Source organism: Mus musculus, chromosome 15, assembly GCF_000001635.26.
Source record: "Mus musculus strain C57BL/6J chromosome 15, GRCm38.p6 C57BL/6J".
Taxonomy (NCBI): domain Eukaryota; kingdom Metazoa; phylum Chordata; class Mammalia; order Rodentia; family Muridae; genus Mus; species Mus musculus.
In genome coordinates this window covers 58021466-58037478 of record NC_000081.6, presented here as the reverse complement: position 1 = coordinate 58037478, position 16013 = coordinate 58021466, and the positions used below count along the sequence as shown (strand labels likewise).

Genomic DNA, 16013 nt, shown 5'->3' with positions numbered 1-16013 from the left:
GTGATGGGCAACTCAAACAGGCACCTCAATAAAAAATAAGATTTTTATAGCTATTGAACTATAGAAACATTTTTAAAAATCGCAACCACTCAGTTTGATAGCTGCCAAAATCGCCTTTACTCTAACACAGTGGTTCTCGATCTGTAACAACCCCTTTGGCAAATCTGTATCTCCAAAACTATTTATGTTACAGTTCATAACAGTAACAAAATCATATTATGGCTGGGGGGGGGTCACCACAACATGAAGAACTGTATTAAAGGGCTGCAGCATCAGACAGGTTGAGAAACAGAGAAACACTAACCTAACACCTGCAATTTCTTTTCTTTTTCTCTTTTCTTTTCTTTTTTTTTGAGACAGGGTTTCTTTGTATAGCCCTGCCTATCCTGGAACTCACTCTGTAGACCAGGCTGGCCTCGAACTCAGAAATCTGCCCGCCTCTGCCTCCCCAGTGCTGGGATTAATGACATGTGCCACCACTGCCTAGGACACCTGCAATTTCTAAGCTTACAGGGTAGATTTAACTGTTACAGTGTCTAAAGCCCTCTCATTTCATTGGTTTACTGTCTTGAGGCTTATTAGGTGAGGCCATGTTTTTTTTTTGTTTTGTTTTTTGTTTTTTTGTTTTTTTGGTTTTTCGAGACAGGGTTTCTTTGTATAGCCCTGGCTGTCCTGGAACTCACTTTGTAGACCAGGCTGCCCTCGAACTCAGAGATCCACCTGCCTCTGCCTCCCGAGTGCTGGGATTAAAGGCGTGCACCACCATGCCCGGCTGTGAGGCCATGTTTTGCAACTCCGATTCCAAGCCCTGGCTCTTCAACTGTAGTAGGGGATTTTTAAAAGTCCTAATTCTAACTACAGTTTGGAATCTATTAGTCAGTGGTCTCTAGAGGCACAGAACTCATGGGTAGTCTCTATATAGTAAGGATTTGTTGATGACTTACAGTAGTCCAACTCCCAACAATGGTCAGCAGCAGCTGTGAATGGAAGTCCAAGGATCTAGCAGTTGCTCAGTCCCACAAGGCAAGCAGGTGAAGAAGAGAGTGAATCTTCCTTCTTCCATTGTCCTTATGTATGTCTCCAGCAGAAGGTGTAGCCCAGATTAAAGGTGTGTGCCACCACTTCTGGGATTCATAGCCACTATGCTTCAAGATCTCCCTGCCAAGATCCAGGTCAGAAACTTGTATCTCCCAGATTCCAGATTAGAATCACAGGTGAGCCTACCAATTCTGGATTGTAGTTCATTCCAGATACAGTCAAGCTGACAACCAGGAGTAGCCATTACAGTATCCATAAGGTTTCCCAGGGCCCTAATGGCTACATTCTCACTCTCAACTGGGATTCTATCATAGGAGGCAATGCTGGTAGACTCAAGCTGGGAGAAGCCTGCCTTGGCTGTTATATAAGATTTGGGGGGGCTGGAGAGATGGCTCGGTGGGTAAGAGCACCCGACTGCTCTTCTGAAGGCCAGGAGTTCAAATCCCAGCAACCACATGGTGGCTCACAACCATCCATAACGAGATCTGACTCTCTCTTCTGGGGTGTCTGAGGACAGCTACAGTGTACTTACATATAATAAATAAATAAATAAATCTTAAAAAAAAATTTGGGTTCACATTTTCAAATGAAAGGTAAACAATTACTAGTCAATAGACATAGCTTTCTTTTTGTAGACAAATCTGCCATGACTGTGGGAGTAGAGTAAGCAAGGAGGTTCTTTTAGCAAAAGGTTGGAAACTACTGAGCCCAGGAATCTTGAGTGCAAAGGGCAAAGAGCTATCACTTCCCCACGTGCAGCCCTTAAACAACTGCTGCCATTTTAGCACACGCTCTGGTTCAGTTGTTGGGCAGGAGGCTAGAGCTAGCAGGCCTGAGCAGGAGGGAAGACATTCTGAGATCAAATATCTTTCATAAAGAAAAAGCTGGAAGAACTCCTCCTTGCCCGCCTTTGCTCTGCTCTTCCTCCGCTCCTGGAGCAGAGATCTTGAATACACCCATGACACCCCTTTCACCTCTAAAGCTTTGTGTGCCTTATTTTAATCAATACCCATTTTATAGACTGGGTCACACAGCTAGCGAGCCAAGGCAACAGAGCCACACACACGTGGCTCTTGCAGTCCTTCAGTACTGTGCTGACACAGTTCTGGGCATAGACAGGGCATACTGGGATTAGGGCAAGTATAGCCCTTTTTAGGACATTATTTTTTTCCTGGTGATATTAGGAACTTTTCTTATAATTCTCTATAATATCTGAATTTTTCTTAATAAGAAGTATTGCATTTCTGATGAGAAAACAAAACAAAAACCCCAGGTATTAAAAAAGAACTTCTCTGGATGGATCCCACAGTAGCTACTGCCTGGAGGCTCCCTGCGTGGACTCTTCCAATGAGGCTATTGAATATGCACTGAGTTCCACATTTGGTGAGCCAAGGGCAGATGAATTTTGAAATCCGGGGAGGTGGTTTGGGTTGCCCTGTACGAGTCTGTAGAGTAGAAAATAGGGCTGAAGGAAAAACCCTGGAAGCAACTGGTGGAAGAGGAGCAAGTGTGAGGGCAAATAGAAAAGCTTTATTACTAGCTCCACATTAGTGCTCTATAACACAAGCCAGTGTTTTGTCCACGACCTTTACATTCTAGAGTCAAAACGTTTCTTGAAAGTCTCAAAATTCTGCTAGCCTTGATCCAAGTCTTTAAATTGTGATGTCTAGTTTTTTTAGTAAATGCGTGAAGAGTTCTGGTCTCTTCTTCAGAGACCCTGGGCTTTTGAACAAGTTACCTGACTTCTTCAAGCCCAGTATCTCCTTTTACAAGATAAGAATAACCGGGCTCTTCTCACAGTTATTGGGAAAGAAATTTTAGAAATAAAATGCAAAATAAAATGGGGAGAATACTGTCAGTGGTTTAAAGCTGATACTTACCAAGTTAACTGGCTCTCCAGAGACCACGACTATTCGAGGTACTCAGGAGGAACTCACTCTATCCAGCTCTAGACACAAAGAGGTCAAAACCTTTGTTGGGTGGTTTAGGAGGCCCTGGAGTCAGGCAAGAATTTCTGCTCCACCACGGAAATCCCCAGCCGCTGAAAGACTACCACTCCCAGAATGCAACGCTCCGGCCGACAACCCACCGCTTCCGTGTGGGCGGCGCGCCGGTGCCGCTCTACACTCTACCTTGCCTCGGCAGCCTTGGCGCGGCTGCTGTCGCGCGCTTTGGAGGCTGGGTGATGGGCGTCGCTCTAGGTGTCGCCTCGTTTCGAGGTCCAGTTGCACTTCCGCGCGATGGAGACCGGATGCTGGGTGCTGGGCGGCGAATTTGAGGACTCGGTGTTCGAGCAGAGGCCGGAGCGCCGGCCCGAGCCGCCCTCCCCCTACCGCGCCAAGCTCTGCGAGCCGCAGGTGAGACGGCTGCCCCTCTTGCCGCTCCGCTCTGGAGCCGGCCTGCGGCGAGGCCCACCACCGTCACTGTCCACCCGCCCTGCAACCAAGCACGGCGACTTCACTCTTGTACCCTCGGGTTGTCTGTCTCCGTCCCCCACCCTCAACCCACGTGTCCTGCAGGCGGGCCCGGGCTAGCATCACACGCCCCCTTCCTGCCTCCAGCCCCGCCCAGGTGCTCCGCCGTAGCATCCTTGCAGGCCTGCTGGCTGCCTAGAAGAATAAAATAGTTCCAAGCTAATTATGTTTCATCATTTCCTAGTAATGTATTGAGACTTGGATATGTTATTGTTGAGTTGGGATGGCTAGCTATGTGACTAAATGGTTGCAGAGTGCCGAACCTAACGGTGGCTCAAATACCTCGTCTCGAGTGACCCAGTGTTTAAAGAATAGAACAAAGTTTTTCTTACTGTGATGGCCCAGTAGAAGGAGAGGCACTAATTTAGCACGCTTATGATGAGCCTTGATACTCAGTGAAGTGTATTTCTCAGAATACAACCAAGCTATTACAATGTTAACTGTACTGAGTCAACAGAATTTAGAGACTTTCTTCAGCCTCAGCAGGTTTTATTGTAAAAGAGAATAGGAGATGCTTCTTTGGGGCTGGAAAATTGGGCATGCAGAATGCTTTTCATCCTTTTTTTTTAATTCTTTCTTGGTAGTTACATCTGGATCTCACCTTATGTCCAGTGGGTTTACATCAGAAGAGGTCGTCTTACAGATGTGTCCTCAGATCCTCCAAATCTTTGTCTGGGATGCACAGAAACCTGACTCCAGTTAAAATTTCCTGTGCTCTGTGTGCCTTTGTAGCATTTTTATAATAGGACCATCGCCATAATCACAGTTTCCTACGTCTTGTGCACAATTTTGTCAGTCCCTATTCACTCTCAATTGCTCTAAAAGAAAGCAGATAGCACTTTAAGAGTCACTGGACTGCACTTGGTGATGTCATTTCCAATAACTTCACTGTGGTTGAAACCGTGTGCTTTTATTTATTTTTTAAATCTGTCATTGACATGTATAGACATGTGATCATTACAACTTTTATTTTTTAAAACCACGTTCATTTATTTGTGTGTGGGTGAGAGAGCCATGGCACTGTGTGGCGGTCAGGGGACAAACTGCAGTTGTTGATTCTTTCCTTCCACCACATGGGGCCCATAGATCAAATCAGGTTGTCCGACCTAGTGACAAGTGCCTTTACCCGCCGAGGCATCTCACAGGCCGTCTTATCATTTTAATAAAAATTGGGCTGTCAGAGAGATGGCTCAGCAGGTAAAGTCACCTGCAGCCGAGTTTGATGAACTGTGTTCTATCACCAGAGCTGGAAGAGTAGAAGGAGAGAACCAACCAGCAGTTATGCTCTGACTTCCGTATGTGCTCAGTAGCGTGGATGGGCCCACATACGTATAACATGTATTAAAAATATTTTTTTTAAAATCTGGGCCATCATGAAGATTGTCATTGGTGGCTCAGTGAGTGACGTGTTTGGCGTCTAGCATGAGGATTCATGATTCCTAGCACTCACATAAACTGGGCGTGCCAACCAGCACAGGAAGGCGGAGACAGGAGTACCTTGGGGCTTGCTGGCAGCCGATCTAGCTGACTGGTCCAGTGAGAGACCCTGTCTTGAGGTAACAAGATTGAGACTGATTGAGACAACTAATGTTGATCTCTGGCCCGCACACCACATGGGGATGCACACATTTACTGCGCATGTAAACGTATCATTTAGTCTGATGTGGTCATCCGGGTCTGTAATCTCAGCACTTGGAGGGCGTACGATGAGATGCTGTTTTAAAAAGCAGAATATAGCCATCCCTTGTCCATTGCTTTGCCTTGTGTCATCCTGAAGAAGTGTGGCCTTGACGTTTAGATGGTTGTGTCATGGGAAAGTGCTTTTGACTGTGAAGTGGAAAAGCATACTTCAGCCGCCATCGTAAACTTTATCTTCTTGGTTCCTAGTGGTTTTATGAAGAGACAGAATGTAGTGACGATATTGAAGTTCTCACTCTCAAGAAATTCAGAGGGGACCTGGCCTACAGACGACAGGAATACGAGGTGGGGGTCAACACGAGTGGGACTTTGGCATTTCAGCTGGGCTCTGGTTTTATCATCAGTAGCACATGCAGAGAGCAGTGTGTGCCAGGTTAGCAGTGTGCTTTGTGGATGGATTTAGTCTTTGGTGGGGCCTATAGATAATCTTAGACTCTTCAGTCTACGCCTTTTCTACAGGGTCCATATTATGTTTTGTTTTTTCATAATTCCAGACAAAGACTACTTTGAGGATCCCTGTAGGTCTGCTTTCCCATTTATATCCACTCGCCTGTGAATCTCCAACGTGTCACAGGAACAAAATACCCCACAACATGCAAGAGAAGGAAGGGATGAACAGTTAGATGCCAGATTGTTTCACATACAAGTCTCATTTCATCTTTGGGCAAATATTAATAAGGTATATAGCTGGGTCTGGTGCCATATACCTTTAATCCCAACACTTGGGAGGTGGAGGCAGAGGTAGGTGGATATCTGTGAGTTCAAGACCATCCTAATTAATCTAGGTAGCAAATTCAGGTGTCTGTCTGTCTGTCTGTCTCTCTCTCTCTCTCGCTCTCGCTCCCAGCACACACACACACACACACACACACACACCTCAAAGTCCCAGTAAAACCAGGACTCAAAGCCTATTCTTTTTGCTTCTAGAATGTTCTCTCTCTAATACTGTGATACTTCCATAGTTGTAGACATTATGACCTGCAGCCATTCTGTCTCAACCTTTTAGAAAAACAACTCACAGTACTGGTTGAAACACTTGGTCTCCCATAGGTCATTGTAGGATTGCGTTTTACTTTCTGCATAGGAAAAAGTCATCTCTACACTGGGTCCTTTCCTTTCCTTTCCCTACCCCTTCATGCCTTCCCTTCTTTCTTTTAATAATCGCCAGAAAGCCCTGCAGGAATACTCCAGTATCTCCGAACAGTTACCATCTACTAATTTTGCCATGAAAAGGGATGTCCAAGAAGGCCAGGCTCGGTGTCTGGCTCACCTTGGGAGGCATGAGGAGGCGCTGGAGATGGCAGCAGACCTGGTGAGTTGCTTATTCTCCTACACTGTCCTGAACCAAGGACAGGAAAACAAACTTGCTGCTAGAAGCAGAGTTGGTGGGCCGGGATTCCCGAAGGAAACAACCAGCAGTGTATTTACTGAGCTGAAAGTGGAGAGTGCTAGATGTGGCTATTTTCCTCTGCCAAGATGAGAGTTATTGCCTAGAAATCCTAATTTCAGAAGTTTTGCTTTTATGAGGAATGTATACCCAGAGCGATAGAATTGAGTGATTTTGTTCTAGATGTTTCAAAGATGTAAGTTTTTAATTATGTGTATATATATATATGGGGGTGTTCTAAGTGTGGGAATGGGCATGTGAATGTGAATGCAGGGATGGGCATGTGAGTGCGGGTGCTGGGAGCCCAGAGACACTGGATCTCCCTGGAGCTGTTGTGAGTTGCCCAGTGTGGGTGCTGGGAAATCTGGGGCCTCTGCGAGAGCATCAAGTTCTCTTAATCACTGAATCATCTCTAGTCTCCATTGTTTTATTGCAGTGCTGGGAAAATCCCTGACACACATTTAAATGGATTTTAATGTACAAAGAGGGACATACTAACCATGCTATCAAACCTTTGTTTATTAACTTAGCATACCAGCCAACTTTAGATTATTCGTCCTATTATCAGAGTCATAGTCTAGAGACCAGCACTCTCTGCATGTCTGTAAGTCTAGCAGAGCAAGTCTGAGAGGAGCATCACAAGTCCAAGGCCAGTCAGTCAAGGCTACATAATCCGGCCCACCAAATATGTATCCTGTTTTTGTTTTTAAAAAGCAGGAGTGGGGAGGGATTATGGCCTGTGTGTAGCACCTGCTTCACACTAACATACACCTGCTTTCCCAGTGACAATGTGCTTTTGAATAACAGTGCATTACAGATAGCAGCAGAGCAGAAGAGTGGCTCCTAGGGACAATCCAAACGAGATCTTATTAGAAATAAAAGGCAGAATTAAAACAACGTTTTAACATGTTGTTTATTTGCGTAGAGGGGTGGGATACATAGAGCAGAGCGGTGTGGCTGGAAGAGGTGACAGTCAGCAGACAGTTGGTAGGAGTCAGTTTCTCCTGCCATCACATGGGCTCCAGGGATGGAACTCGGGTCCTCGGGCTTGGCAGCAAGCATCTTTACCCACGGAGCCACCTCCCAAAGGCACGGCCTGACTTTAGAGAGTTCATTGCTACACAGCCATGCCTGTGGCGGACATGGCGCTGTGCTGTATTCAGAATCGAATCCAGGGATCCTGTAGACCTTAAGTGGACTTTCTGGAAGGCTAAGCCTTAAGCAATGGAAAGGGTCAAGCCAGGTGTGCTCAGTGTTCGGGTAGGAATGGAATCACCAAGTAAGTTACGTGGGACTTTATCTCATGCTTTCCCACTTGGTATAGGAATGTTCCGGGAACCCAGCAGGCGTCCACTACCACCAGTGACTGGGCTGAGTCTGGGTAGTTCGGCCTTCGACACTCAGTTCAGTTCTGTGCAGGATTGTGCCTGGGGCAGGCTGGGCTTTCCTTCTATTTCATATAGATTGAAGGTCATTTCATTCTGCCATCTGCTCTCTGTAGACTAACTTGGAAAAAGTGAACCCTTTCCCTAATCCACAGGCTATTTCCCTAACCCATATGGCAGGTTAGGCCAGAGATAATGGCTCTCAGAGTGACATCGAAAGGGTTTTCTGCTCAGAAGGAAACTCCTGTGCACATGTGTGCACATGTGTGCCAGCCATAGCTTTCATGCGGAGGACAACTCACAGGAAATCTGAGGAGGAGATTAAGTTCTCTTGACCCATGCAGTACTTACAGATGCCTCAGGTTTATAATACATACAACCTGGGCCTTTGGGTGTTCCCATTTTATATGAAAACATTTTCTAGTTAAGGTTTTTTTGCTTTCTCTCCTCAGGAAAGCAAAGCCACCAACACAGACCATCTGACCGTGGTGCTCCACCTCCACCTGGCCGTCTTTTCCAGCCTGCAGAGCCGGGAGCACACGATCCTCTGCCTGCACAAGCTGATTGCTTTGCACCCGCTCAACCCGTGGAGCTGGTGTAAGCTGGCAGAGGCATACCTGAGTCCAGGGCCCGGCCTGCCAGCAGGCGTGTCACCGCAGGGACAGAAGAGTTCTGCCTCAAGTGACAAGGCCGTCGGTCCCTCCTCTGTACACTCGGGAACAGGCTCTCTTTTGTCTTTGCCCACGACCTTGCCTGAGAATGCACTGCTCTCCGTGGAAGCGAGTGGTAGTGCTCAGGAGAATATGCCTTCCCTGGCAAGGCGGAGGGAAGAGGCACAGATGGAGGCTCGGAGGAAAGCATGCGCCTCTCTGCTCCGCGCCAGGTAAGCTGGGGAACACATGGCAGCAGCACACAGGAGCCTGCAGAAAGGCTGCTGCTTTTCTGTTCGTTTTTTTAAGTGAGGAAAGAGTTCTTTAAATAAAAATGTAAAATTAGCATACGTGGTAGGTAGGGATGGAGGAATCCTGTACGTGGCTGGTGAGAATTTAGACGAGTGCAGCCAAACATATATCAGAGTGGGTTCAGAAAGGCCCAAGTTGGGGCCTGGTGTGTACTCCTTCAATCCCAGCACTTGAGAGGCAGAAGCAGATAGACTCTGTGAGTTTGAGGCCAGCCTGGTCTACAGAGTTTCAAGACAGCCAGGGCTATGTAGAGAAACCCTGTCTCAAACAAACAAACAAACAAACATACTCCAAAACAAAAAACAAAAATAAAACTGCTGTATGCCCCAGCTGGGCACTCGTGGGCACTTGCCTGAAGCAGTCATGTCTGAGGCCAGCGTGCCACAGAGATACTTGTGCATCCATGTTTCTCACTGTTCTGTTTACAGTGATTAAGAAATGGACACGAGGATTTCTAATGTCCTGTTAATATGAGAAAACTCAGCCATCTGGGAAATGAACACCAAACCACAACAGGACAGGAACGAATATTAAAACACTTCATAATGCCTGGTAGAGGCCCAGAATCTCAGCACTTGGGAACCTGAGGCAGGAGTTTCATGATCACTATGTAGACCAGGCTAGCCCCTGGCTCATAAAGATCCACCTACCTCTACCTCCTGAGGCCTGGAATCAAAGGTGTGTGCCACCATGCCTACTGACTTCCTTTTATTCACATATGCCAGGCACTTGCTTGGTGCAAGGATCATAAAGATGATTTAAAAAAAAAAAGCAAAAACGAGACTCGTTCCTTGCAGCAGTCACTGTGCTGAAGAAAATATACATGTAGGCAGGGACTGGCACACAGCTGCTGAGGGCTATGTCCTAGTGTGAGCAGAGCGCCATGGAGACCAACCGAAGGAAGAACCAGCCTTTCTGGGGCTGTGCTCCCACTGAATGTCCCAGGGATGAGTGCTTAGCAGCGGGCCACCAGGTACTGGGTGCTTTGTCCACACTCCTTCGTATTGTCCCTTGTGATTTGGGGCTGCACGCTGAGATCAGCTTATGGCCCCAAAGTCCTATGTCTGTGCAGTCCGCAGTTCTTTGTGTTGTCTTGCTCACCCATGTACTGTTCGTCAGGTGAGGAAGGTGTGCTCTTGTGCTTGGTGATATATATAGAGAAAGCTTGGCTAAAAGGCCTAGGAGCAGTCACATCTTCTGGTGGTGTCTTAGGTAGGGTTTTTATTGCTGTGAAAAGACATCATGACCACAGCAACTCTTATAAAGGCAAACATTTAATTGGGGCTGGATTACAGTTTCAGAGGTTTAGTCCATTATCATCATGGCAGGCAACATGGCAGTGTGCAGGCAGACATGGTGCTGGAGAGGTAGCTGAGAATTCTAGTTTAGGCAGGCAGCAGGAAGAGAGACACTGGGCCTGGCTTGGACTTCTGAAACCTCGAAGCCCACTCACTCCCAGTGACATACTTCCTACAGTTCCTAAAGAGTGGTCACACCTACTCCAACAAGGCCACAGGTCCCAATCCTTGGAGATAATGCCTCCCTGTGTGAGCCAGTCTCATGCAGAGCACCACAGGTGGCAGGAGTAGCAATGTGGGAGAAGCCCAAGGGAGCTGTGAGCCGCAGTCCCAGGCAAGGGGATCACGGGGTCTGAGCCAGCTCTGACTCTAATGGACTCTGAGTAATGGCTGATGTGGAGCGCATGAGTCTGGAATGCTCTGATGGCCAGCTGTCTGGCCTTGCACAGTTATGGACTCTGAGCTCCAGGTTCCTCCCCTTGCTGGATGGAGGAATGGGGGAAATGTCTACAGCCTGCGGTTGTGGAGGTAAAGTCACCTCAACCCACTGAAGCTGCATGGTCTGTGACAAGCAATTGGTAAATGCCAGTAAGAGCACTTCCATCGTGTCTGGCTTTTTATTAGCTTGAGACTCTACCATTTCTCCTTGTGGGTTGGTTTTGAGGCAGTGCTCACTGTGTAGCCAAGGCTGGCCTGGAACTTTCGTGCTCTGTCTTTAGCCTTCCCAGTGCAGGGAATACAGCCATGTGCTGCCACCCTGGCTTAGGTGTTATCTTAAAGATTCCATCCTTCTCTTGAAGGCCCAGAGAATAGTCATAAACTTTGAGTTGGAGTGTGATCTGAGCTGTGATCCAGAGAGGGAAGGTGGGCTAGAAGAGGCCATTTGGAGCTGTTGGAGAGACGAGTGGAGAGGCGATGATCACCAGGTGGGATCCGCCCTGCGATAGTGCAGTACTAGTAAAAGTAGAGCATGGCGTCATTGCAGTGTGGATAGATGGGATTGGTGACCAGCTAAGGTATGGAAGGGGATGAAGAGGAGGAGGAGGAAGAAGAAGAGAAGGGGGAGGAGGAGGAGGAAAGAGGAAGAGGAGGAAGAGGAAGAAAAGAGATGAGGAAGAGAGAGGAACAGAGGAGAAGGAAGAAGAGAAGGAGGAGGTGGAGGAGGAGGAGGAAGAAGAAAAAGGAGGAGGAGACTGGGTGCCCTGGGTGCAGGGGCGGATTGGCGCTGTTCGCTGAGGTGGATCATGCCAGTGGATGGGCAGGGCAGATGCAGGATAAAGAGATGAATGACTGCAGCTTGATGTACTGAGAACGTGATGCCCTTGGAACGCCCAGCCAGAGCCCCTCATTAGGGAGAGGGGGCTGAACTCAGAAGAACAGAAGAGTGAGTGGAGACACCAGGCTAGGATCACTGGGGACATTCATAGTAAGGCGGTTGTGAACTGGCCGTTTGAGGTTTGACCCTGTTTTGGTACTCATATCTGCCAGCAAAGCTAAGCACACCTTGAGGTCCAGGCTCTGTGGAGACAGCAGATGTCAGCATCCCAGGAACAGACTATGTGTCTGGGCTGGCTTTGAGCTGCTTCTCAGTGAGTGAATTATTTTTGCTTTCAGCTACCTGATAGCTGTGTCAGCCCTCTGACCTGGTCCTTTCTCAGGAAGGCAGCTGTTCAGAATGGAAGCTGTAGGCACTCAGGGATGATGCTAGTGAGGCCAGCAGGACTTCTGGCAGCTTAGTGCCCAGCTCTGGCTGAGCTCCTGCTCCCTGCTGCCCTGTGGCTCAGGTCCCTATAGCAAAGCCTCTCCCACTGAGACTTTCTCTTTCCTCAGGCTCCTGCTTCAGCTCGCCCAGTCTCAGCAAACATCATTCGCGTTGGAGAAGAACTTGAGGACTCAGCAGGAAATTGCAGGGAAAGTGAAGGACTTCAACTTTAGGGAAGATACTTTGCTGTTGATGGAGGAGGTACGGTTCCCCTCGGGGTTGTAGAGGGCAGCGAGCGTCACTGTGATTTTGTGCTGTTCCCATAACAAAACCAGATCTCATCTCATTGTGAAGGACCTCTGTCCCCCTCCACTGTGTGCCTCTGGGTTTCCAAGTCACCAGAGTGGTCCTCCGTCATTCACTTGCTGTATCCCTGCTTTCTGATTCTCATGCCTGCCCACATGAGCATCCTAAGTAACATGCCCACCATATTTCCACATTGTTTCAATGTGGAATTCACTGGGTAATAAGTCTTTCGCTGGAGATTTGAGCCCAGGACCTGTACATGCTAGGCAATCAGTATTCCACCGAGCTAGCCATGGTGCTGGACTTGACACTAATGGGTGAGTGTCCGCAGTTGAGCAGGACTTTATGTAGCTTCCCTCCTCCTCTCCTAACAGCAGTGATGGGGAAGACAGGTAGGGCTGGAGGAGGCCTAGAGAGGATGCAGCTGCCTGAGGTTAGGGCCAGAGGCAGCATAGGCCAGCCATGAGAAGTGTCCTCTCGCTCCATCCACCCTGTCACCTTGATGTCTACAGAGAGGTGCAGATGCCATTTTTAAGCCTCTGCCAGCCCTTTCTGTCGCTGGCTTTCTGTGAAGATCACGGCTGAGGATAGCAGTGGGAGACTGTGTGCTTCAGCTCTTCTGCTCCCAGTACAATGACCTCTGTGGCCTCCAGAGAAGTTAGAGCTGTAGATTGCAATTCAATTCAATATTCAACATTGCAATTCAATATTTAATCTTAGGTTTGTGCATGCTAAAATCAGATGTGTGCCGTGTCAGTGAGCTCCATTGCTAATCCAGTGTATGGACCGTGGTGTTCTCCTCCCGTGATACTTTACATGTGTCCCATGTTCAGGGATCCCCAACACCCCCTTTCAATGTGTGGGTAAATGCACGTGTGTGGAGGTGAGGGAGAGGCCAGGTCCCCCGTTGACTTTGCGTTTGCTGTGTAGGCCCTGCTCAGGAGCTTCCAGGGACCCACCTGTCTCTGCCTCCCATCTGTTTTCACAGGGATTGCAGGGGCTTACCTCCATGCATGCTTTTTCACGGGTTCCCAGGATCAAAAGCAGTCCTCAGGCACATAAGGCGGGTGTTTTACTGTCTGACAATCCCTCGGCCACCGCTTCTCACTGTTTTGCCCTGGCCGGCCTCAGAGTGGAAGCTCAGCTTCCCAAGGAACTGCCTTTAAGATAATGACTTCTAGTGTTTTAGACTAGGCTTGCTTTCATATACCTTTACTATCAGCACGTGATAGGCAGAGGCAGGTGGATCTCTGTGAGTTCAAGACCAACCTGGTCTACATAGTGAGTTTGAAGCCAGCCAGAATGACATAGATGCCTCTAAATAAGTAAAAACCCGAGAAGCCAGCCTTTGTGAGTCATGTCATTATGATGCTGCTGAAAGAAGACGTCACGCTGTTGACATGTGACATATCAGGTCACGACTTTAGAGACACTGAGTGCAGCAGTGAAGCCCCCAGAGCTGATGAATTAGTAAGGTTTAATAAGAAGCGCAGCATCTTGGTGACTGTGTGATGTGGGGCTGTGGAGGTGGCTCGGTGGGAAAAGCTCTTAGCTGCAAGCACAAGCCCCAGGACCTGAGTTCTAATCCCCAGCCTCCACATAGAAGCCAGGCATGGTTGCAGATACCTGGAACCCTAGCACTGGGACAGAGAAGGTGGGTCCTGTGCGCTTGCTGGCTGGCCAGCCTAACTGAACAGCCAGTTTAAGGCTCAGCAAGAAACCATCTCAAGGAAATCAGGCAGAGGGTGACTCAAGAATTCCTCCTTTGGATTTGGTATACACAAGCAAGGGTGCATATGCCACACACAAGCACACACCACACATGTGTGCACACACACTAAGCCTGTAGTCTGTGAAGAGCCATTCTTTGGTTGTACTTGTAGTTTTCATGGCCACATTAGATGTAGGAGGAGCCATAAATTAGTGTCTTGAGTGCCTTGTCCAGCATTCTTGCTGGCTGATGTGTAAGTTCTCACGCTTTGAAAGCTTGTTAGGACCTCCTTCTCCTCGCTGCTGCTACTCATTACCAAAGGACCACTTACTGAGCTTACAGAAAGGCTTCTTGGAACTTAAGTTTGAATTGTCTCATCGATCCTGGGATTGAGTCTGTGTGACTGCAGTTGCAACTATGACCAGGAGGGGGCAGTATTGTGCCTCTAGGGGGATGTGCTATGGCCCTGAGAGACCCTTGGCTGTGTAGGGTTGGTGTTTTTTTCAGGTCTGAAAGAGGTTGACATAGCAACCTGTTGCTTGGATCTTCACTGTCTTCAACTTCCTTGGGGGAACCTGGGCAATATGGATTCGTGTCTCACATCATACCTGTCTGAGCTCTGCCCCTACCTTTCAGCCCCAGCCTCTCACCTGGAGGGAGGAGCCCACAGCTACACTGTCAGACTCAGAACAGTCTTTGGCACAGAAAGGTTGATTCAGTGCTCCCCGGAGCCCAGGCGGAACAGCTGCCATCTTAGGACTCAGGATTCTCGGAGAATGAGAACGGAAACAAGGCGGGTGGCATCCCTGACACTGGGACCAGGGCCCCTCCTGTGGTGCAGCGCCTCCCTCAGGGCTTCAGTGTGAAAGGCCGTTCAGCTGGTAAATGATCTCTGTTTTCTGCCTCTGTGACTGGGATAATGCTTTGTTTTTTCCTCTCCTCGTGCTGATACAGGCTATGGGGGAAGACATTGTCCCAGAAAAGATAAAAGAGGAGCTTCATTCGGAGGTGAAGTGTGTGGGCCCCGGAGCCCTGACTGCCATGGTGGTTGCGTCCTCCAAAGAGTTTGAAGACAAGTGGTTCAGAAAGATCAAAGACCATTTCTGTCCCTTGGGAAATCAGTTCCACGTGGAGGTTGAGATCATCGCTTAGGAAACCAATCCCGAACCTGAATATCCTTGTTTACTTAGATCTGTGCAATCATGGAAAGCTCAAATAAAGAGGATTCTTTATATTGTTTATACAAAACTCTCTCCCAGGTAATTTCAGCTGCTCTCAGCTTTGTTGTTTGTTTGTTTGTTTTGTGTCCTTGACGCCCTCAGTGCTGTCTTTGTAGGCCTCTGCCAAGTTCGCAGGCACCTGTTGGGAATGTAAATGCAGAGGCTGTGCTAGGTTTTGCTGTTGCTGCTGCTGACATAGCAGCTTTAAGGGTTGATGGAGACTGATGGTTTCAAAGAGCAAGGCTCAGTCTCCGTGGCCAGGAAGCAGAGGGAGACAGAGAAGGGTCTGAAACAATGCCGCCCTCAAGGACATGCCCGAAGTGACCTGCTTCCAGCTAGACCATCACCTAACATTCCCACTCTCTCCGTGTAGTACCCACCAGCCGGGCACCAGGACTTCAACAGTCTTAGATAGTCAACAGGGAGGATATCTTCTATTCAAGCCTTAGCAAAAGACTTTTTAAAATTGTTTGGGTCCATTGAAAACAGTTACTATGTTGCAAGAAGCAATTGCTCAAGTGTATCCGTTAGGAATGACCAAAGAATGCTGGCATGTTAAGAGTACATAGGCTGAGTCAGGAACTGCAAACAGGTGTTAGCCTACTTGCAGGCTTCCTGGATGCTGGCAGAAGATGGGACACTCCTGAGTCAGAGACCGGATTCCTACCCTACAGGACCAGCAAGCCAGATGAGCCTGAGAGTATCCGCGCTGGCTGCTTTTGTTTCCAGGTCCTAAGGAGGCTGGCTGTACATGTGGGCACACACGGATGCATCCTGTCCCACGGAATGTGCAACACTGCCTCCTGTAGCTTACACATGCCAACTTGCCCTA

General features: G+C 48.2%; 1 protein-coding gene across 1 annotated transcript; it reads left to right on the top strand.

Annotated features, from left to right (window-relative positions):
• The first annotated feature begins 3184 nt into the window (after positions 1–3184).
• 9130401M01Rik (RIKEN cDNA 9130401M01 gene) lies at positions 3185–15209 on the top strand. Its single transcript, NM_029418.4, has 6 exons — positions 3185–3395; positions 5400–5495; positions 6379–6522; positions 8435–8865; positions 12073–12205; positions 14916–15209. Exons 1-6 carry the CDS (start codon positions 3279–3281, stop codon positions 15111–15113), a joined length of 1119 nt encoding a protein of 372 aa, NP_083694.1. The 5' UTR covers positions 3185–3278; the 3' UTR covers positions 15114–15209.
• The last annotated feature ends 804 nt before the right edge of the window (positions 15210–16013 follow it).

Coding starts and splice junctions, on each gene's coding strand:
- 9130401M01Rik (NM_029418.4), top strand. CDS start 3,279: ATGGAGACCGGATGCTGGGTGCTGGGCGGCGAATTTGAGGACTCGGTG. Junction 5,496..6,378: donor ACAGACGACAGGAATACGAG/GTGGGGGTCAAC, acceptor AATAATCGCCAG/AAAGCCCTGCAGGAATACTC. Junction 8,866..12,072: donor GCCTCTCTGCTCCGCGCCAG/GTAAGCTGGGGA, acceptor CTCTTTCCTCAG/GCTCCTGCTTCAGCTCGCCC.